The sequence below is a fragment of the Nannospalax galili genome, unplaced genomic scaffold (assembly GCF_000622305.1).
Source record: "Nannospalax galili isolate Female #2095 unplaced genomic scaffold, S.galili_v1.0 scaffold1146, whole genome shotgun sequence".
In the NCBI taxonomy this organism is placed as follows: Eukaryota; Metazoa; Chordata; class Mammalia; order Rodentia; family Spalacidae; genus Nannospalax; species Nannospalax galili.
This window is the reverse complement of record NW_008355380.1, coordinates 611,796-633,928: the sequence shown is the minus strand read 5'-3', so window position 1 is coordinate 633,928 and position 22,133 is coordinate 611,796. Positions and strand designations below refer to the sequence as shown.

General features: G+C 43.4%; 1 protein-coding gene across 1 annotated transcript in view; it reads right to left on the bottom strand.

Annotated features, from left to right (window-relative positions):
• Nucleotides 1-1,215: 1,215 nt before the first annotated feature.
• Nucleotides 1,216-22,133, bottom strand: part of Trip13 (thyroid hormone receptor interactor 13) — a 23,376-nt gene continuing 2,458 nt past the window's right edge. Inside the window, exons 3-13 of the mRNA XM_008852506.3 lie at nucleotides 19,656-19,785; nucleotides 17,059-17,114; nucleotides 15,962-16,052; nucleotides 14,473-14,545; nucleotides 9,862-9,925; nucleotides 8,996-9,082; nucleotides 8,629-8,735; nucleotides 7,001-7,154; nucleotides 4,417-4,529; nucleotides 3,150-3,219; nucleotides 1,216-1,934 (exon numbers count right to left, since the gene is read on the bottom strand). Coding sequence (XP_008850728.1) covers nucleotides 1,839-1,934; nucleotides 3,150-3,219; nucleotides 4,417-4,529; nucleotides 7,001-7,154; nucleotides 8,629-8,735; nucleotides 8,996-9,082; nucleotides 9,862-9,925; nucleotides 14,473-14,545; nucleotides 15,962-16,052; nucleotides 17,059-17,114; nucleotides 19,656-19,785 — 1,041 coding nt within the window. The 3' untranslated portion in view covers nucleotides 1,216-1,838. The remainder of the gene's footprint in view (nucleotides 1,935-3,149; nucleotides 3,220-4,416; nucleotides 4,530-7,000; nucleotides 7,155-8,628; nucleotides 8,736-8,995; nucleotides 9,083-9,861; nucleotides 9,926-14,472; nucleotides 14,546-15,961; nucleotides 16,053-17,058; nucleotides 17,115-19,655; nucleotides 19,786-22,133) is intronic.

Below are 22,133 nucleotides of genomic sequence, written 5' to 3'. Positions count from 1 at the left end.
AGGCTTCAGATATTTGGATATTTTGTCCCCAGTTGGTGGTGCTGTTTTGGGTCTTAGGAGGTGTGGCCATGCTGGAGGAAGCACATCACTAGGGGTTCTTTCTTCAGTCTTGTCTGCAATCCTGGATATTATTTCTTCTGCTTCTGCTTGATCTAGTCTATAAATGATGCTTTCAACTGCTTTTTACTTATTTTTTATTTCCAGTACTGTTTAACTGCCTTGCTCAGTGCCTCATCCAAGCTATTAACTTCTTGTCTAGGTCCTGAATTGATCTCCTTACTTCAATCCTGTGTTTTTAATCCTCTTGAGTTCTTTGGGTTCAGTTAAGCAGTCATGTTGCCTAATTGTTCCCTTGTTTCTAAGCTGCTATTTATACATCAGGAGACATATCTCTTCTGGCTGCAGACTCAGTACATGAAACACACATTGGTTCTTATCTACGTATGGACTGACATTCTGACAGGCAAGTCAAACAGCAGAAATAACACATCTAAACACTGTGGGGGCTACAAAGTTGGTCTTTGTAATCAAATATCCTAGGAGACTGTATCCTAACTTCAGAGTGGGTGTCCCTAGCAGAGAGCCCAGAGCCCCAACACTCTCAGCCAACAACTTCAGGGACCCCTGGTTATGGTTATGTCCAAGGGTGTCCTCAGTATCAATGCAACATGCTGCATATAATTTCCTTCCTATAGCAGGATTCTGACTCCAGGCCCATGTTTAATGCTAAAGGTGTATTTTACCTTGTTCTTGATGCTCCTGCCTTACCACTCCAAATGTCTTACTGCTGAACTATTCCTCAAAAGGATTTCAGAGCATAATGGCCTCCTTGGACCCCAAATTACCTCATCGAGTGGAAACGGGGCAGGCGTTAGGGTGGTGCTCATTCATAGAAAAGATTTTTTTTAAAAGAACTTGTGTGTGAAGACTAAGTCAAGCAGTGCCTGCTAGTCACCCATTGGGGTGAGGGTGGGGTGAGGGTCCCAGTCATTCTCAGTAAAAATTCACAGCATTTGAAACAGAAACTAGAATCAAAATAAGAAAATTCTGAAAACAAATTTAATATTTAAAAAACTCTATGACAAAGGCAACACTTCCTTTTAAAAGTGAGCTTCATATATAAAGCACTAATGCTAAAACTACTTTAGCACAAGATAAGGTAAGACATGATACTATGGAGTGCAACACTTATGGATGCATTCATTTTATAGTTGGCAAGTTGAAACATAGTAACATTACTGAACAAAGAAAACATTGGGCAGAAATTTCCATACTCTGCTTGCTTCATTTGACAAGAGGATGTGCACTGTTCCTATGAAAACACGTGGTCACTATCAAAGAACTCCTTACCTGGAATCTTTTCCTCAATTTACATCCATATGACCAGGTCTTCTCCTCCACTATAGCCTCCTGTGCTAACAGAAACAGACTCAGAGCAGTAAGTAACTGCTCCCTTCCAGCTTGAGCTTTCAATGCTCAGTCTTTCAATGCTGTGATCTACACTTATTTGTTATTGCTACTTTCTGTGATAGCCGTTTTGACCTCCCCTTGTTTTAAACAATTTAAACACCTTGCGAGGTACAATGCGGATATTTATACAGATCTTTACAGAGGCAAACAATTTAAACTGCCTTTTAAAACAGTGAAAAAGATAAGTGGTTTGCCTTTAAATATGCATTTTAAAATAACACAAATATAGCCTTCTTTTGACAAAGCTTGACCTGTCTGCCTTACAGATAGATATACATGGTTTAGAGGGATTTCTGTAGCGTAGTGTGAGGTTAGGTGGTGCCACCTACTAGCTGTCCATTGAAAACCACAGATGGGGATGCCTGGGATCAAACATAAGCTGAAAGCTTCTTTTTCTCCTCAAATTGTTTGTCTACTGCTCGAGACAAGGCCTGGAGGAAACCCTCGATGGTGACACTGGGAGCCTGGAAAGAAAAACAGTTATTACTTGGTGGACTCAGACACTTAGTGAGCTACCTGACAGGTACCACCTGTACATTTATAGAGTGGGGAAAGGCTCAGCTCTATGTGGGCTAAACAGGCCACCAGCAGGGCACCCAGATGTGGTTTGTAAACAAGAAGATATGATTCGCTGTTTCCTGCTGGTTACGAAAGGGTGCCACAGCAGTCACCCCCCAGCAAAGAAGAGAAACCGTTGAGAACAGATCATGGGTCCTCAAGGCTTGCCTCCTTGGAGTCCTTCCCAAACAGCTCACCCTAGGTCCTAGGGCTATGGGGCCCACTTCTGCTGCTTTATAATGGAGAATCACTATACAGTTTGGCATCAAGCTCTCTCCTCTATGTCAAGCACTCATACTTTGGGCCCCATTATGGCCACTTTTACACTGAAGATCACACCTAGCACAGCAGCTGCCACTGGCCAGGCAGTGCCAGATGATGGATTTAATTAATAGAACTGTTTGGCTTATGGGTTTATGCTGGGGCCTTCCCTGGGAAGGTGAGGGCATGACTCGTGGTCACTATTGTATGTGAGCTAATCTCAGGCTCAGGCTTGTAGAGCATAGGTGCATAGGTACAGAGGAGGCTAAGGTGGGCTCTGGATATAAGCTCCCAATGCAGCATGGTCAGAGAGTGCCTGTGAGCATTACACATGTTTATGTGTGCATGTATGAGCAGACACATAGCACATCCCTCTAAGTGGGCTGTGTTCACCTATGAGCAGACACAGGGCACAGCCACCTTTTCCCAAGTACGCACTGCCTATGACAGTGTCATCACCTTGAAAGAATCTAGAATCATCTGGGAGATAGGCCTCTAGGCATGTCTGTGGAGTACTATCTTGATTACACTCATTATGATGAGAGGACCTGCCCACTGTGGTGGTATCCCTGCTGGGATCTCAGAATGCATAATGGAGCAAGAGAACTGTGCAGTACCACAGTCAACATTCTCTGCTTCCTGATGTGGACCAGCTGCTTCAAGTTCTTACTGCTTTGACCTCCTTACCATGAACTGTGAGCCAGAATAAACTCTTTTTCCCTTAAGTTGCTTTTTTGTTAAGAGTATTTTATCACAGCAACCGGAAAAGAAACCAAGACAGATCCTGTCCCAGGATCGTGTGAACACAGTGGGTAAGGGAGCCGGGCACCCAGTATATAGGATGTCCACAGGAGACTCACCTGGATGTAGAGCGCGTGAGCCAGGAAAGGGAGTTTCCTCAGGACTCGGCCACTGAGGCCTTCACTCTTCCTGTATGAAAATAACCACATTTATGGATATCAACTGCATTCATAAGTATGCACATATCAGGACTAACTTCCTTCATTGTGGTGAACCTGAGCCGAGGCTAGTCAAAGCATCCCCAAAAGCACAAATCCCTGTGTGACCCTGGGCACAGCACTGGTCTCACAGAGTGCTGTCCTTTGTCTTTCCTCACATGGTCTGCCATCCTTGGTTCCTGTTTTAGGTAGGACTCTAGGACCAAGTGCTCCATGGGAGCATCAGGTGTGAGGCATAATGCTACAGGCACACAGTCACCAATAGTCCTCAACAACCAGGCCTCTATGCCTTTAATTTTTACAGAAATCTCTGAACTGTTTTCTTTATCATAATCAATTTGGTCTCTTTAACAGATAATCAAAATCTCTAACAACACTGAATTCTTCATGTTCTCCTTTTGATCAAAATCTTCCACATGCTTCATGGCTAAGAACAAAATACAAACTCTGGCCAGAAACTGAGGTTCATTCCAGCATGGCCCGTCTGCCGCCCCCCCCCCCCAACCACCACAGTGGTCTGTGCAAGCACCCTATGAATATGCCTGCTAACACATTGCCAAGCAGCCCCCCTATGTCTCCAGTATTATATCTATATTGTCTTTTTTTTTAATTAAAAAATATTTTATTATTTTTATTTTATGTGTATTGAGTGTATTGCCTGAATGTTTAAGTGCACCTGTACTGTGCAATGCCCACAGAGGTCAGAAGAGGGTATTGGATTCCCTGGAACTGGAGTTATGGACGGTTGTTAGCCACATGTGGGTGTTGGAAACCAAACCCAGGTCCTCTGCAAGAACAGCAGTGCTCTTAATCACTGAGCCATCTCTCCAGCCCCCATAGTCTATCTTTGGAGGTGGTGCATTAGCCTCCTACCTGCCCTTCACCCTCCCTAAATCACTAAAATTATTTCCCTTCTCACTTCCCTTCTATGAGTTGCAGGTTCCTGTTGCCCCTGTTAGCAACTCTCAGTGTGTACCTGCTATGTGTTCAAGACGAGGTGGCTATGTATCTGCACACAAAGAAACACATGTGTACACACATGCCTGCTTCTACAAGTGCCCTGAGGACTTGCCTCCAGAGCCCTTTCTGGCCTCCCAAAGAAATCACACTACCTAGCTACTTTAGCAAGCGGATTTTTCTTGGGTAAAAAAGTGAGGTGAATCTGCACCTTGAAATTTCACTCAAAAGGAGGCTCAACTTGGACACGTTGTTTTCAATGAAGCCAATCATCTCCAGTTCTCGGAGGGTCAGCAGCTGCTGGCGAGGGTATATGATTTGGCACTGGGGGACAGAGGCAGAGTGGTCAGAACAGAGTGCACATAAGCAAGGTACTGTGCACAAAGGAATAGCACTTCCAGGGCAAACAGTGTCATGTCCTATAAGTCCAAAAGAGTAACTCCAATGCACAGGCTATGAGACAGCACCACACATTCCCAAATTTCTTCCCAACATACACATCTGTGTTTCTTCAAAAATCAGAATGCAAATAAAACATGGCTCAGAAACCAGTAGCAACCCAGATGCTGAGTTTTCACCCAAGATATTTCCTGGCTACCCATTAAGGCTGGGGGAAGAAGCAGGGAAATGGGTGATGTTGGGCTGTTGTTGCTTCAGTTTCAGAGGTGTGTCAAACCCACAGGTGCAGAACTGGAACTCAGAGCCAGGACCATAACTGCCTTTAAAAGAAGAGTCCTGGTTTGCTTTTCAGACCTAATTAGTTTAGCAGAATGACACAGACAGCACAGTAAGTCCCAAAAGTCCCCCTGCATAGATCACTTGCCTGGAAGTCAGAGGCTCCTTGTCAAGGTTGCACACTGAGCTACCAGACAACACTGACTGCTTCCATTCCTTTTCATATCTGGAGGGTTAGTGAGGGTTGTAAATAAAATTAAGAAGCAAGGTCTGTGTTTGGAACCCTTACCTTTCTGCACAAGGATTCTCCTTCAGGTCCCTACAGCCAGTGAAATTCACACTGGCAGGCACACGTCACAGAGCCCAGACTGCAGGCTCCTCACAGAGTGAAACACAGTTACACAGCAACTGCTTTTCACTGCAGTGTCTGAATATCTTGACGTTTGTGTGTGTGCGGTGTGTGTGTGTGTGTGTGCATAAGTACATGTATGATCACATGTGAACATGTGGGTGCAGAGGCCAGAGACTGATGTTGGATGTCTTCCTCAACAGCTTTCCATCTTATATACCGAGGCAGGATCTCTCACTTGAACCCAGAGCTCACAGATTTAACTAGTCTAACTAATCAACTTGCTCTGGGGATCTTCTACCTCCACTTCCTGACTGCTAGGATTACAGGTGGGTCACCACACCCACCTAGCGTATACATGGGTTCTGGGGATCTGAATTTGGTTTAGATGCTCAAGTTCTCTTGTGCTTGGGCAGCAAGCACTTTACCCACTAAGCCATCTCCCTAGCCTTATCTTAATTTTTCATAAAATGACCAAATTAAGAAACTGGCCTATATCAGGCACGATAGTACTCACTTTTAATCCCAGCACTCAGGATGCAGAGGCAGGCAGATCTCTGTGAGACTGAGGCCAGCCTGCTCTACACAGTGAGTCCAGTCCAGGCTAGCTGGGGCTACAGGGAGACCTTGTTTCAAAAACAAAACAAACCAAACTGGCCTACATTCTCAGTTCCCAAGAATCTGTACTTCTAAGTTAAACCTCAGAACATTCCAGATTCATGGTATAAATGACAAATGTCCCACTGTGAGGGCAGAGGACTATATCAAAAGTATCTGATCACTAATATATCCAGTTTCCTCAATGGACCTGCCTCATGCTGGGCTCTTGGGTAGCAAAGCTGCATATCAAGTGCATTTGAGTCACAGCTCCACAGGCCCCACCCTTCACCCAGCTACAGGAGCCAGGATAGGATGTCCACACCAGAACAATGCTGACTTTAGCATCCTCAGTAGGCACCTGGCTGAACCAGCTCCCCATTCCTCCCAAAGGAGGCCATGCCACCCTTGGTGGAGATAGTGAAGCCTTCTATCCTATGGTGTTGGCAGTAGCTGCAGGATGTGAGGACAAGTCCACTCTCCTGCCTGGTGGCAATGACTCCACAGTAATCACTGCAAATCCCTACCTGCTGGTTTGCTTGGCCTAGGCTCCCTAAATTCCACACTCAAAGTGTGCTCTTACAGCATGGGATGTCAGATGCAGGTCTGGAAACCACAGTTCTATGAACTATGACCTTCAGTGAGATGATACCCTGAACATATGACCTTCAGTCAGAGTAACCTGTGAAACAAGCCTTCTATTGTCCTTTTTCGATGCCAGTTGGCTTGTTACTTTTATAGTCTACGGCAGGCTCAGAGCCAGGATGTGCCTAAGAGGCTGCTTGCAGCCTACTCACTAACCTCTTACACACTGGTACCTCAAATACTGAAAAGTGGTAATCATATTGTGTCAAAGAATAGAGCATTTTAAGAACAAGGTATAATGACATGTATAAAAGTGCTACAGAAAAAATCATTATTTTATAGACTAAAAAAGTTTTTACACAGGCATGTACACACACACACACACACACACACACACACACACACACACACACCCGAGTTACATATAATTTAGATTATTAGCTCAACCTAACATAACTACAATTTTCAATGCATGATGCCTATTTTACCATAGGCATCTTATTGGAACTAGCTTATAATAACCCATGCCAATTAATGATTAATATGTAAAAGTCCTGTGATGGTTAGGAGCTAAAATAAATAAAGGTACCTTCATCAGTTCTTCTACACAAGAAAGGTAGATTTTGAAGATGGCTGCTGCAGAAGGGGGCCCGATGTACTGCTTGATATCAGCTCTGTCCACGAAGGCCACATCGATCTTCTCAGTGATGTTGGAAGTGGTCAGAATCACCACATTGGAATGCCTGTCGTAGCCACAGGAAAGGATCAGTTACAAACTCCCTTAAAGATTCAGTTCTGTTCTGCCCTACTTGACGGGGGCATGGGCAGGAGAAACAGGCCTGTAAGTGGAAGGGCTCAGCCAGTTTTGTTCTGGTGGCTGTGCTGTGCCAGAGCCATGTTCTAACACAGCTAGCATAGCTTCTCTAAGTGCTCTGATCTTTAGTTGGGGGTCTTCTGGCTCACAGCAGAACCTCCCAAGGCCTTTGCTTCTGGAAAGCTGAGGTTTACCCTATTTGACTTGTTGCCTCACCTACTTCAGTCTCAGAGAAGATCTCTTTGTGCATTATCCTTGACCATCCTACCTACTTAGTAGCTCTTGGTATCCAGTATTCCCTCTGGCCAAGGCACGGCCTTACAACTGCTTATCACACAGACGCCTGTGGAATGGAGCTGAACTATTAATCAAGTTAATCATCTACGTCCCCTTTGGCCTCTAAACTCCAGAGAAAATCATAACCATCTGGTCTGTTTATAGTTGTCCCTCAAAAGCCCAACACAAGCTAGCAATTGAGCACAAGGTCTCTAAGGGAGCATGATTTCCAGGACTGGTACAGTCTGAGTGCAGAAGAGACTACAGTGCCTTCCTGAGCATATAGTGTAACAGACAGCTCTGCAAGAGAGGATCCTGGAGGCAGCTTCAGCTAAGATTCAAGTAGAACAGACAGCTTTATGTAACTAAGCAGCAATGAGCCAAGCAAAGGGTCAAGAGGGACAGATGGGCCCCAGGTGCCCAGTGCAGGTGATAAGGTATAGAAGTCGTATGAGTTGCCCAGGCTAGAATCATAACCCAAAGGTTTACGCTGGTGAAGCCAAGGAGGAACAGCAGCCAAGTGCACATGAAAAGAGATATGGATAGAGCTGGTGGGTATGAGCAGTCAACAGAGAGCAGAGCCTGAGGTAATATCAGCCCTGAGTATAATGAAGAAGACAAAAGGGACACCATCGACAGAGTGTGGGCTCCTTCTGAGGCCACACTCTGTTGCGACTGATGAAAGGGATGATTATTTCTTCGATAGTGGGTGTAGGGAGCCAACCACACAAGGAGGTACTATAGACAGGCAGGTGAGAGGCCCAGCAGTGTAACGGGACCTTGGGAAGGAGGCTAAGGAGTCCATTAGTATGATAGAGATCCTGAGGAGGGGGTAAGGAATCAACTGGGCAACAGAGGACCTAGGAAGGAGTAGTATGTGGCTTAGTGAGCAGCTAAAGTATGTTTGTCTTGATGTCTGGTCTACAATGGGGACTTGGCTACACACAACTAGGAGTGATGCTGGAAAAGAGTAGTAAGCACTTCAGACAGGCTGTGGAGGGCACTTGCCCTGGAGACTGCAGGGAGACACTGGCAGCAGAAGTCAAGGTGAGGGAACTACCGTCTAACAGCAAGCTATGTGACCAGCATGCTTCTCCACCACTTCTCACTACCAATCTAAATGTTACCTTTTAATCTGATCGATTTGGGTCAAGACAGCGTTGACCACCCGGATGGCATCTGATGGTTCTGTGCCTGCCCTGCAAGCATTTCGAGCAGCTGTAAGACTCTCTACCTGTAAAGACAGAGCAAAAGGTTAAAAACGTGACTGGTACTTCCTGGGCAGCTGTCAGGTATATCAACTGACTGAATGAAAAGACTGGGTACACATGTGGCTGCTGGCTCCCCAAAGTTCAATGCATGCATGGAGTGTCAGGAAAGGATCCACAGGACAGAGCACGATACACAGCAGCCCAAGTGTGGGGCAGCAGGCAGGATGCCAACAGCAGTAGCAAAAAGCAATTCAGGCACAAACTGGCTACCTGAGTGCCTTACCTCATCAATCAGCACAAATACCAGAGCTTCTTTATCATCAATCAACTCCTGGATCTTCTGGAACATCCTAGTTACTAACTTGCCACTCTGAAACCAAACCATTCTTATTAGTAGTGTTAACTTGTGGTCAACTACTATAGAAGCATAAGCACCACCATGTCCCACCTCTCCTCATGGGTGCTCAGCACACTCCCTGCACCAGAGGAACCAGGTTGGCATTTGAGGTCAGTCCAAACAGTCTTCCTTGCTACTGCACTACAGTAAATGGAAACCTGAGCCTGCCATCTGCTGTTGTTCAGGGTGACACAGTGTAGGTGACCCCAATAATGGTCATGATGTATGTGAACTTACTCCCCTGGGAACATGACAAATCACAAATGACAACATGGAACTAAAGAAGGCAAATTTCTTATACGCACTCTGTCCCTAATTGCTTGTGTCCTGCCTCGACACCCACCACAGGGACATACTAGCATGGGATGCCTTGGGCACACAGGTTTTCAGAGGCTAGGAGCCCCCACAATGTATTGAGGGACTCCCTAGTTCAGATATGGAGTGCCTGAGCCTGGGAGCTATTTGGCTAAAGAGTGTAGCCTACATGAACTCACAAGATTTGGTAGTTGCTGAGCACCTAGAGGAGGTCCTGCATACCTAGTCAGAGGTCTGGGATATTACCTTGGAGGGTGTCTCCAGCTCAGCCTGCCTCCAAGTCCTCTATCTCTGGACCAGTCAGGTACACTATTTACTTTCTCATTTTACTTACTACTCCCCAGAAGCTTTTGTGTTTGTAGTATCTGACCAATACATAAGACATTGTTTTCCAACTACATCTGACAGTCTCAACAATGAAAACATTTAATACTTACCTCTGAAAACCACTTAGAAAATAGGCTGTGGCTGTTTATTTCAATCAATTGGCCATACCGGTACCTAAGATAATAAGAGAGATAAGACCAATAAATTAACCCTATGACGGTCATCGCCTAATACAGCATCCCTTCAGTACCCACAAAATAGGAATTACTGGCCCTCCACCTCCAAGACATGCAGCTCTGTGTACTAAATAATTATGAAAATAACCTAATAAGATGCAATTAACAGGTTCAGATGATAGTAAAGTGAATTTTTCCATATCTTCACTTGAATTAAACAGTAAAAATTCTCATTTTAATCTGTTTATAATGTATATTTCCAATATAGTAAACAAAACAAATTAGAAGCAGCAAGAGATCTGGGTAGGACTATGCATTTTCTTCCTCCACAACTCCAAGTGTGACAATTTTTTTTCCTATAGATTCAAGTCCTGGAGTGCTGACCAGAGGTCTAGAATGGCAGTGTGTACCATTCAGGAGGCAGTGGGAGGCAGCACAGTCTGACTAAGCAAAGAGCTCTCTTATGCCGTAAGTCCATAGAATTCTTTGCTTTTAAAAAGCATTACTGGCATTCCATTTGAAAACACCAATTACTTTTACCACTTACAAAAGGGTGGAGGGTTGCTGTGTTAAAGATAACATAATGAGTAAAGACTGGGTTGAACATTTGTGGTGGTTTGAAAAAGAATGTCCCCCATAGGTTCCAAGTATTTGGACATTTTGTCCCCAGTTGGTGGCTCTGTTTGGGAGGCTTTAAGAAGTGCAGGCTTGCTGGAGGCAGTGGGTCACTGGGGATGGCTTTGAGAGTTCTTAAACCCAGAGGGCTTTCCAGTCACTCTCGGCTTCCTGTGCTTGCTTGGAAATGTAACTGATTAGCTTTCTGCTCTGGCTAACATGCCTCCCCCCACTGACCCTCTAATCCTCTGAACTGTACGCTCAAATAAACTCTTCCTTCTACAAGTTGCTTTGGTCAGTGTTTTTAATCACAGCAACAGAAAATAACTAATACAGAAGAAACTGACACCAGAAGTAAGGTTTTGCTCTGAAGAACCTGACCATGTGGATTTTGGGAGGAATGTGGATGACTTTGGAAGGTTTAGACTACAAAAGCTGTTGAATGGGGCTATAAGCAGAGCTTAATAGGGCATTCTAGTAGGAACCTGGAAGAAAGTAGTGCTGAGAACAATGTAGTTCCAGAGGGAAATTAAGGACTTAAGAGTTTGGATTGAAAAAGTGCACTTGGAAGATTATCACTGGAGCCAAATCATGTGCTGAAGAAAAGGTTCTCTCTGGAAAGATGAGAGCCATGGAGAGAGTCCTAGAGATTTATACTGGAATGGAAGGCATACCCTCAGGGCAAGACTAGACCCAGCTAAGCCTCTAACTAGTGAAAGAAATATGCCTGAGGGTTTTCTGCTCCTTGAAAACCACAGCATATAAAAGCTGCTGAAGTGGATGAAGCAGGCCAGGATCCATCCCAGGGCAGCAGCTGAACCTGGCAGTATTGTTCAGGTTCATGTGGTGCTGGCTTTAGAGGCATTAAAGATGAAAGAGTGAAAGAGTCATCAACTCTTTCTCTGTGGTTTCAGAGAATGAAGAAGGACCTAACCGGCCATTGCATAATGCTGTGAAAGTGAAGCCTGGTTGGCAGTGGAGACCCCAAGATGCTGGAGATGCTAGAGCCATGAAACATCTGCCAAGGAGAGCTGCACACTACTCACAAGGAAGTGGTACCAGCCCAAGAGAGAGATGTATGTTGCATGCAGGAAAGCTGGAGGGGCTGAGCCATCCAAGTCCTTTGGCAGTAAAGTCCCAGAAGTTGGATATGGAGATGGGTATGGACTTGGTGTTTGCCCTGCTGGTTTTCAGTCTTGTTTTAGTCCAGTATGCCCTCAGTATTCCCTTTTGGAGTGGGAATGTGTGTTCTAGTCAGTTCCATTATATGTTGGAAGTATGTAATTTGTCTTTTGACGTTAGAGGGGCTTAGAGTTAAGAGACTGCCTTAAGACTCAGAAGAAGACTTTGGACTCTGGACTTTGAATAGTATTGAGAGACTGGTAAAGACTATGGGGAATTTTGAAGGTAGATTAAATGCATTTTGAATTTTATGTGGTCATGAGTCTGGGAGGGCCAGGGACTAGAATGTGGAAGTTTGAATGAGAATGTCCTCATAGGCTCTAAGTATTTGGATATTTTGTCCCCAGCTGGTGACACTGCTTTGATAGGCTTTAGGAGGTGTGGTTTTACAGGAGGAAGCAGGTCACTGGGGGTGGCTTTGAGAGTTCTTAAGCCTTGTGGGATTTCTAGCTACTCTCTGGTTTCTGTGCCTACTTGAAGATGTGATTGCTTGGCTTTCTGCTCTGGCCACCTGTCCTCATGTCTCCTCTACCCACCTACCCCCATTATGGACACTAACCCTCTGAACTATAAGCTCAAATAAGCTCTTCCTCCTATAAGTTGCCTTACTCATGGTGTTTTATCACAGCAACAGAAAAATAACTAATATAACATTAAGTAAAATTATAAAACATTGAGAATTTAATAGACTAAGGAACAAAGAATTCCCAAGGATTCTTTTTTGCCATTTCTAAGTCGCAAGATAAAAACAATTTTCTACATTTTTGTAAGTGAAAGTTAGATTTCTTTTTGCTTCTCTGGTGTCTTGGGAAACCACCTCTGTAAAACTTTAAAACAAAAAAGCATTTAAATCTGTCAGAAAAGCGTCAAGTTGTTAAACATGAATGGCCAAAATAAAGTACTCTCTGTATGTAAAAATACTTATAAAGTATCTCTCAACCTACAATAGTGAATCTCACGGGAATCCTTCATCTTGCAGTAGCAGAAGCCAAACTTACCATCTTAGGCAATGAGAAAATTAGACAAGATCAACAAAGGGACAATTATAACCCAAGAGAACCTTCATAGAACTAAGAAAACTAAGGTTGGTGTTCAGGGACTGGGACGTGGCTGCAGGCTACAGGGCAGAGTTGCACAGGGTGAAAGAGAAATGTAGATCCCAGAGCCAACCCGGGACTCTGTGTCTCCAATGAATACTAAAGCATGAAGAGTCCATGAGGCTGGGAAGAGGGTGTACATTAGTGAGCTACAGCCCTGCAGCTCACAGAGGCTAGAAGAAGCCAAGCTCCCACAGTCCACGTGGAGAGCATGGATCTGTCCTCCAGGTGCTCAGCAGAGACCCTAGGTAGAGCACACACCAGACTGAAGGCAAGACTAAACTGAACTCCCTCTCCAGAAAGCTAGAAACAAACCTTAGAAGGACCATACTAGGCTACAAGTAACTGAAATGCCTATCAGAAGCAAGTCACCCGAGTTACAAGATGTGGAAATCCAGATACTGAAAAAAGCACAGGACACACTGACCACAGGCAGAGAAGTGGAATGCTAGCACTCAGCTGGTTTTTTCCCTTTTCCTTTTACTCAGTTTAGGATGCTCAGCCACATTTAGAGTAGGTTTTCCTTCTCAGTTAAACCTCTCTAGAAACTCCCTCAAAAGACTAAGAATTATGTCTTCTAAGCAACTCCAAATCCATTCCGGTTGACAATTAAGACAAATCATCACACATGCCAGGTAGGGCAATCATGTGACCCACAACCAGAAGAAAAGACAGTTAACAGAAATAATGATGCAAGTGATAGGCAAGAACATCAAAATAGGAGAGATGGCTCAGCGGTTAAGAGCACTGGCTGCTCTTCCAGAGGACCCAGGTTCAATTCCCAGCACCCACATGGCAGCTAACAACCATCCATAACTCCAGTTCAAGGGGATCAAACACCACTTTCTGGCCTCTGTGGGCACTGCACGCATGTGGTGCAGTTAACATACATGCAGGCAAACCACTCATACACATAATAATATATAATATAGGTATTAAAAAATAAAGTATTAAAAAGAACATCAAAATAGTGGTATAAATCTGTTCAGGACTTCAAAAAGACTATACAGAGGAAGTAGCTCAAAAAGAACCAAATGGAATCTTCAGAGAAGAAAAATATTCTGTAATTAAAAAAAAAAGAATTACTGAATGTAATAGCAGATTAGACACTGCTGAAAACTACTGTACTACAGGATGTAGCAAAAGAAACTAAACATTTTTATAAAGTTGGAAAAAAAAAAAAAAAGACAAAGCACATGGTGCCTAACATGCTGAGGAACAGATTCCCAGGTAATTAATAACCACCATATATTCCCTAAATGTAAAGAGAAACCTGAATCCCCAAACAGAACTCAAGAAGAAACAGACAAATCCACAGGGACATCAATGTTCTTCTTCCAGTAATGATAAAACCCATGGCCAGAAAACACTGAACACCCAGTGAGCACTGAAACAGCTGAGCACCCAGACCTGCCACCCATGGCAGAAACACCTATCTTTAAGTGCACAGGAGATGTATACCAGGACAGGAACAGGATGTTAAGCTCAGTCCATTTTGTAAGAATGAATCAAACTCGAGACCACGTTAGGTATAGAGGAATGAACTGACCTATGCCCAAGAAGAGGAATCTATGCATCATGAAACTAAAACAGCTTCAAATATCACAAGTTCTATTCCTGCCATTCTCCTCTCTGAGGTCACCAAGGTTACCTGCTTGACAGTCTGATGGTTAGTTTCTGGGCTAATGCCTTACAAAGGGATGTTTTTCCAGTTCCTGGAGGACCTGTAACAACAGCCAAGGAAATATATTCAAGTCAATACTATAACATGTCTTTAAATCATAGTTAAGTGCTATTTCTATTACTACTACACGTTTTGCTTGCTCACTTATAGTGCAAAAGCTCTGAAATACTAATACCTCTTTTTCACTAATTTGGACTCTATTTGCATTTCTGGTCCCAACCCAGCATGTGGCTTCCTGGTCCCCAGCTCCTCTCAGCATGCTAAATGTGTACTATACTTCTGGTCTACATCTTGGTGTTGCCAGCCTCGACATTTCCTCTATGAAGTCAATTCATAGGGCAATTTTCAAAGACCAAGCACACCTTTCTCAGTAAATGGAGGTAGAGAGCCATCATCAGGACAACTGCACTGCTGCCTCTCGCTACAGATAATTTCTTAAGAATAGAGCCAGTCCTATTTTTGGCTACTAGGTAAGTGACTGCTCTGTCATGTATTCTCACCATGCTGTGCTGTCTCACTACAGGCCCCAAACATCAAGGCCAATTAATCATGGACTGAACTTTTAACACTGTGAGTCAACATAAACCTCTTTATGAGCTGATGAGCCGATGACCACAACTGCTTGCTACAGCAACAGAAAGCTGACTGACAGTGGCTGAGGCAAGGGCTCTTCGTGAATATTCCTTCCCTGAGTCCCTAAGCAGGGCCCTGCTTAGAAACTGTGATGGGACTTAATGAGAAAGATCAAAAGCATCAACAGAACACACAGACATGTGCACTTGACGTTCTCTAGGCATTTTCAAATAAGAAGATAAGGAACACATCTAATTCCAAACAGATAATTCACTAGTTAAAATACCTATTGACTATTTGTCTGATTCTGCTACTATGACAGTATGCTGGGGATTAAAAGACACTTTTTTAATGATCATGGACAATCACATAATCTAACTGGCATTAAGAGGCCAATTACCCTGAACTTCTCCTTTGCTGTAATGTGGGTTCTCTATTTACTCCATTGCTATGCAGTGAAACTGGGGATGGGGGAGGCAGAAGGGGAAGGGAAAAAACCCAAATCACCCTTTTCTTCTAAGAAGGACCCAACAGAGTTTCTTTAAAAACATGGGTTCTGCAGTCTATTCTCACTAAGTGAGGCTAAGACAACCACAAAGAAATGAGACTGGTTCTATCATAAGAAATTATGTTCAGTTGGAGAAATAAGGCAATTATTTAATATAAAAAAGGTCAAAAGGAAGAAAACCATTTGCCACCAAGGAAAAGTCATCTAATAAATGCCTGACTTTAGTGAATTGGATCAGCCAAACAGAAAAGGAATATCCAAGGATAATTCTGACTGTCAAAAATAAAGAGCTATAACTTTGTAGAAGGTACAGGTGTAACTTAAGAGTCAATCCCAGGCCATTCATCTTGTCACATGAAAACCCACCAGACTCACCATGCAGCAGGACCACTCGGTTCCAGGTGATGAGGGTGCTGTCCACATTCCTGTCTGAGAACAGTAAGGTAGTTGTCACATAATCAAGGAGCTGATATGGAAAAGCAAAAGGCAGGTAAGGTATCTGCGCTGGTTAGTTTTTGTCAACTTGACACAAACTAGAGTCACTTGGGAAAAGGGAACCACCCCTGAGGATTTCCTTCATCAGATTGGCCTTTGGCCATGTCTATGAGGCATTTTTTAAATTGCTATTTGATATGTGAGTACCCAACCCACTGTGGGAAACGTCATCTCTAGACAGGTAGGGCCTGGGCTGTATAAAAAAGTAGGTGAGCAAGACAGGGAAACAAGCCAGTAAGCAGCATTCCTCCATGGTCTCTGCTTCAGTCCTGCCTTAGTTTCCCTTAGTGACGGACTGTGACAGAGAAGTATATGCCAAATGAGCCCCTTTCTCCCAAGTTACTTTTAAAAGGTCATGGTATTTATCACAGCAACAGAGAAACCAAACGAACAGCACCGAAGGCAAAGTTCCTGAAAAACATGCTGTGAGGGCTTGCTTCTGAATAGGAGGGAGCAAGGCAGGCACGGCCACTCCTGAAGGGAACGTTACCTTCTGACACTCAGAGACCACCTCACATCATGAACTTGTTCTAGAAGCTATCTTAAAAGGCAAGAGGGTAAATGTTGGCTAATATTGTTGTTAAGATGAGAAACAAAGCAATTACTTTTACTTAAAATGCCAGCATTAAACATGACCCCCAAGGCACTTATTAGATAGTGCATATGCTCTTTGCACATGACACAGCAGGTGGTGGGGTACACATACAGCACAGTTGTCAGAAGCTTGGGGAGGAGCCTTGCAGAGGCCAAGTGAGTTTCCTAGTGTGCCCCCAAAAGGGCTCACAGGAAGAATGCAATTCAAAATAAGCTCTCACACTCTTCTGGTCTGTGAACATTTCCTGCCTCACTGGGGGGCACCTGGAGGACAGGTATTCAGGATATGGGCAGCTGGTAGATTCTCAAAAGCCCACCTGAGCCAGGGGCACTGAGAGGCTAGAGAGTAGGACAATGAGGAAATTCTGAGTGTAGTCACTTACGTGTGATTTGACCTCCACATCATACACGAGGCTGTCCCAAAGCCCGTGGAATTCAGCTGTCACGAGAAAATAAGACAAAGCTTTAATTTTAGGAAAACCCTGAGCCCAATGCTTTCTACTGCTCTAGTTGAAGATGAAGACTCTTACAGTAAGTACACAGTTTTCTTCAAAGTTTAACTTTCCTTAAAATTACAGATCCACAATAAATGCCAGTCATATATCTTTTCTTTTACAGATAAGTGAAAGAATTACTGGGCCTGGTGGCTCAGGCCCACAATCCCAGTGACTTGAGGGGGTAGGGGAGAAGGATCACAAGTTCAAGGCTTTCTAGAGCTAAGAGTGAGTACAAGGACTGCCTAGGTAACTTAGTGAGATGCTGTCTCAAAACAAAAAGTACAAAGAGGACCAGGGAGGGATGGAGTTCAAAGAAATAATAGAAAGAATTCTTTATGCTTTAGGGACTGGTGGTTTTACAAATGAGCTTTCCTTGTCCTTACCAGCTAGCTTTTACGATGCTGAAAGATTCTGTGCACACTACTGAAAAAGTCATCAACAGTCTTACCCAGCTGTGAACCTGTAAGGTACAATAACAACTGGCCCGGCAAGATATGCCCACTGGTGCAACAGTGGCATAAATGTTATGGGAGTGACCAGCTACTTACTGCTGGAATTTAAGGCCTGCTCCACAAGATCGAACTCATGCCTGGTACCATAACTAGGCCAAAAAGCTGTGGCTAGCTAGGTCACAGGCCCTTGGAGAGAACCTAGCACTATTATTCTGCTAAGTGGACATAGAAATAAACTGCCCCTAAATTCTTATCTTTATAGATTAATGTATCTTTAAACCCTCATCAGAGGCACTTCTTTTCGCAGTCAATGGCAATTAATACAGAGACCCATTACTAGTTAAGGTCTAGAGAAAAAGAGGGATGCTCGACTTTAAATGGGACATCTATGTCATACCCCCTCCTCCACAAAACTCAGGGGGCAGAAAGACTGTAAGAGCCATAGTTAGTGGATATCTGCAATGAAACAGTGTTTTCCAGACATGACAGTGCTGTACACACATGAACTCAGCGGTTGGGAATGCATGTACAAGGCCTGCACAAGATCAAGCCAGGCAAAATTCCAACATGCTTAGGGGAAGTCCCACCTCTGTCTGAGGAATTACTGGCAATTGGTAGCTGCTTTAGGGGATTGAGTCAGTTTTCTTCAGTGATGTGGGCACTGAGATACTACCCTATCCACACTCCAGTAGATGGTCTTACACTCATGATATAGGTAACTGGACTCACCCATAAGTAGACTCAGTGGGCTAAAAAAAAAAAAACAAAACACTAGGGGAGAAATTGGAGGGGAGAATGGGAGGTGAATCTAATCAAAACATGATATGCAACAGGATTCAGCATGTATGGCAAAGTACAGAGGACCTGGTGGGGGGATGGGGGGAAGCATGGATGAGGGAGGGTGTCTGGATATGAGTGGGAAATGTATGGAAGTTTAAAAGGTCAATAAAAAAGTGGAAAATAAAGTTTATAATTCAGAGGGAGAGGAAGATATGTATGTATAAAATTCTCAAACAATAAAACATGCAGAGAAAAGTTGTCATTGTTTTACTACTTTTAATTTTGTGGATTTGTTACTATCTCTGTTTTCTTTGCATTTACTGGTCTGAGGTTCTTCTTATTTCTAATGGCACTTGGCACTATAGATCTTGTTTCTATGACTACTGTATTCCCACAAATTTCTGTACACTGCTTTTGTTTTCATTTAGTGCTGTACAATTTTTCTTTTTTGGTCTTTTTGAGACAGGATCTTCCTGTGGCCTCAGCTGGCCTAGAACTTGCTACATAGAATGGGCTGGCCCAGCTGGCCTAGAACTCCCTATTAGAATAGATCCACCTGTCTCTGCCTCCCAAGTGCTGGGATTAAAGGTGTGTGCCACAACGCCTGGCCATGTGCTGTACAATTTTTACTGCCTCTTAAACTATGTATTATTAAAAGTGTGTTTTTAAACAAACAAGCAACAACAAAAACGAATGAGCTTTCCTACATGGCAAGAGGCATAAAACTTGTCTTCCTCAATCAGGTACAATTTCTGAAGAGCTTGTTTAAAGCAACAGTGGTCTAAAACCAAAAATGTGTTTCTTCTTTGCTATCAACCTGTTCTGGAGTAATCCCCAAAGGCTCATCATGTGCTACATGCTTGGTCCTTAGCGTGATGCTATTGGGAAGTGATGAACTTTAAAAGGTATGGTCCAGGGGAGATTTTTAAGTCATGCCCTTGAAGAGGATATTGGAACAAGGGTCTCTTACTTTCTCTCTTGCATCTGGTCATGAAGAAGCTTCCACTGCCACACACTCCCCACTAGGGGTGCTCTGTCTTGCTAAAAGCACAAAGGAGACAATCCTTCATGGACTAAAACCCCTCTCCTTTAGTAATGGAAAGCTAACACAGTGATATAATTTTCATCGCGTAAGGGATTACACATCCTAGAATCCCACAAAACTGATGAATAGACTCACTAAACTCACTAAACTGACTTGGCATGCACTGCCTCCCTCCACCACTACCCACACCCATCAGGACCATGTACCTGCAGGAAGAACCCAGTGATTTGCTGCAATTATATTTTCTGTCTCTTCTTCCAAATTTTCACTGCTGGGGCCATCTTCATTCAACTGGAAGATGTGAAGTACAACGGTGCGTACACTCAGATCAATGGGCTGTTGATGAGGGAAAAAGTTAAATATCTATGCAACTCAGAACACCTCTGTATGTTAGTTGTACATCAGATGCTGACATCTGTATGAAACGTTACAAACCAGTTCTCAGATTAGATAGGAAGACTATCATTTTGTATCAGTCTAGATTAGCTCTTTAGATGTTCATCCATCCCTCTCTGCGTTGGGCTCTTAGACATCATTATTTTATGTGTATGAGTGTTTCACCCTCCTGTAAGTTAAGCATACCATGCATGCATGCAATGCTTGTGGAGGCCAGAAAGTGCATCGGATTCCCCTGGAACTGGAGTTAAAAACATTGTCAGCCACCATGTGGGTGCTGGAAACTGAGCCTTTGCGAGAGCAGCCAGCGCTCCCACTGAGCCATCTCTCCAGCCCCATTATACCTGCTTTATGAAGTGATTTAGAAAGAAGAAAGTCCCATAAGTCCAAACGCAGAGATAATATAATCACTCACACAGGCCTGATCAGAAATGGATTTCCATGCAATGTCCTTTCACTTTCTTTTTCCAGTAGGTTATCCTGTGACGGACTTTTCAATTTGGAATGGTCAAATACATTTCTTCTCAAAATTAGACTAGGATTCTGAGTTTCAAAGTAACAGAAATGAAGTGCCTCCTCACCGTATCACATAAACACAGGACACACACAAAGAAGTGCTGTGTTCACTGAGAAATTACTGTATCTTCCCTTCCCCAGTTTATAAGGTCCACAGTGGAGGACTTAGGTGGGTAGGAATTAAATGTTATCTCTTGAAAGAGAAGCCACAGACATTTTATATAGACAAATATTTGTATCTTTCCATCGTTTACTTATCATTTACTCAGGACTTGCATATATTCCCCTTTATATTATCTTGTTATGATTCAATATTTTGTTGTTCCAGATTAGGCCTCTGGGACCTAGACTGGCTCTTGTTTTCATGCGACATGGCCTCATTTTTTTGTTTAAATCGGAACACCATGTAACTTTCTGGCACTACAACACAATTCAGTCTAATTTCATAATGTGCCTGCCTGACTCTGGATTTAACTATGTAGTCAAGAAACCGGAGTACCTGTTACCGCATAATTCCTAGGGCACATCAGTGGCAAGCTGTACCTTGACTTGCTACTTCTATCAACATAACAGAACAAGGAGGAAGCCAGGTATGGTGGCACATGCCTTTAATCAAAGCACTGAGGAGGCAGAGGAAGGCAGATCTGAGTTCCAGGCTAGCCAGGGCTACACAGTGAGACCGTGTTTTTTTGAAAAAAAAAAAAAGATAAAATGAGGGGGAGGGTCTGGAGCTGCCTATTCTTTCCTTCTCGCTAGTGAAAGCAGCCTGACAGGAGCTTGATCGCACACCTCACTTTTAGGTAATTAGACTATGCCAGTCTATGCCCTTTTGCTGGATAATGGCCATGGAGCTCTGAAGGACAACTGCATTTTTACCTTGTATCTTCAAAGCAGTGTGAGTCAATGCCTTACTTCATCACAGCATACCAATAACCACGAAAATAACATGAAGGAAAAAAGACAACCACCAAACTGAGTAGACGCCAACACTGAGATGAATAGGATGCTGTCTGAAGGCTACTACTATTTCATGTTATGTTTTATCTGCTGTTACAGAACTGTTATTACCATATAGTCTTCAAACTTGTTGTTTTTGTTATCATTAGCCAAATTTATTACTTAAATCCCTAAAGCCAGTTAATAATTCATGAGATTGACAAGTTTGTGTTTAAATGATTGTGCTTGCCTTCCCTCTGGCTGGATCCTAAGTTTACAGAAGTAACAATGCTTATGTTTGGGGTCTTCTCTGAGCTCCTTATAACACAGCAGATTGTGGTCATGATTCCTCCGAAGTGAGGAAAAGGAGATGGAACCTAAGTCCTAAGCACTTGGGCAGGTGGTTGACAGAGACATTTATTTTATTATGCAGTATTTGGTTTCCACTGAAGTGACTGAAGTGGCAATTAAGAGAACTTTTCTGTAAAAGTATACAGAAAGAGAACATGACCTGTGCAAAGATTGTAATATAATGTAATTATATCAATGCTTCCTTTAATGGATGTAAAAAAGTTCCAGTGAAGAATATGAGATATCTTAAGTAATTTTATTGGACAGACTGCTTCCTGGACCATGATTCAACTCCCAGACTAAGTGCTCGAAGACGTCAAGGCAGATTGGGAGAGGTCAGGGACCTGGGAACCACAATTTTCTAACTGAGCCTTCACATATTTACTAAAGATATTTTTATATTAGTAAATAGATATCTATTTCTTGTGTGTGTGTGTGTGTGTGTGTGTGTGTGTGTGTGTGTGTGTGTGTGTGTTTGAGAGGGT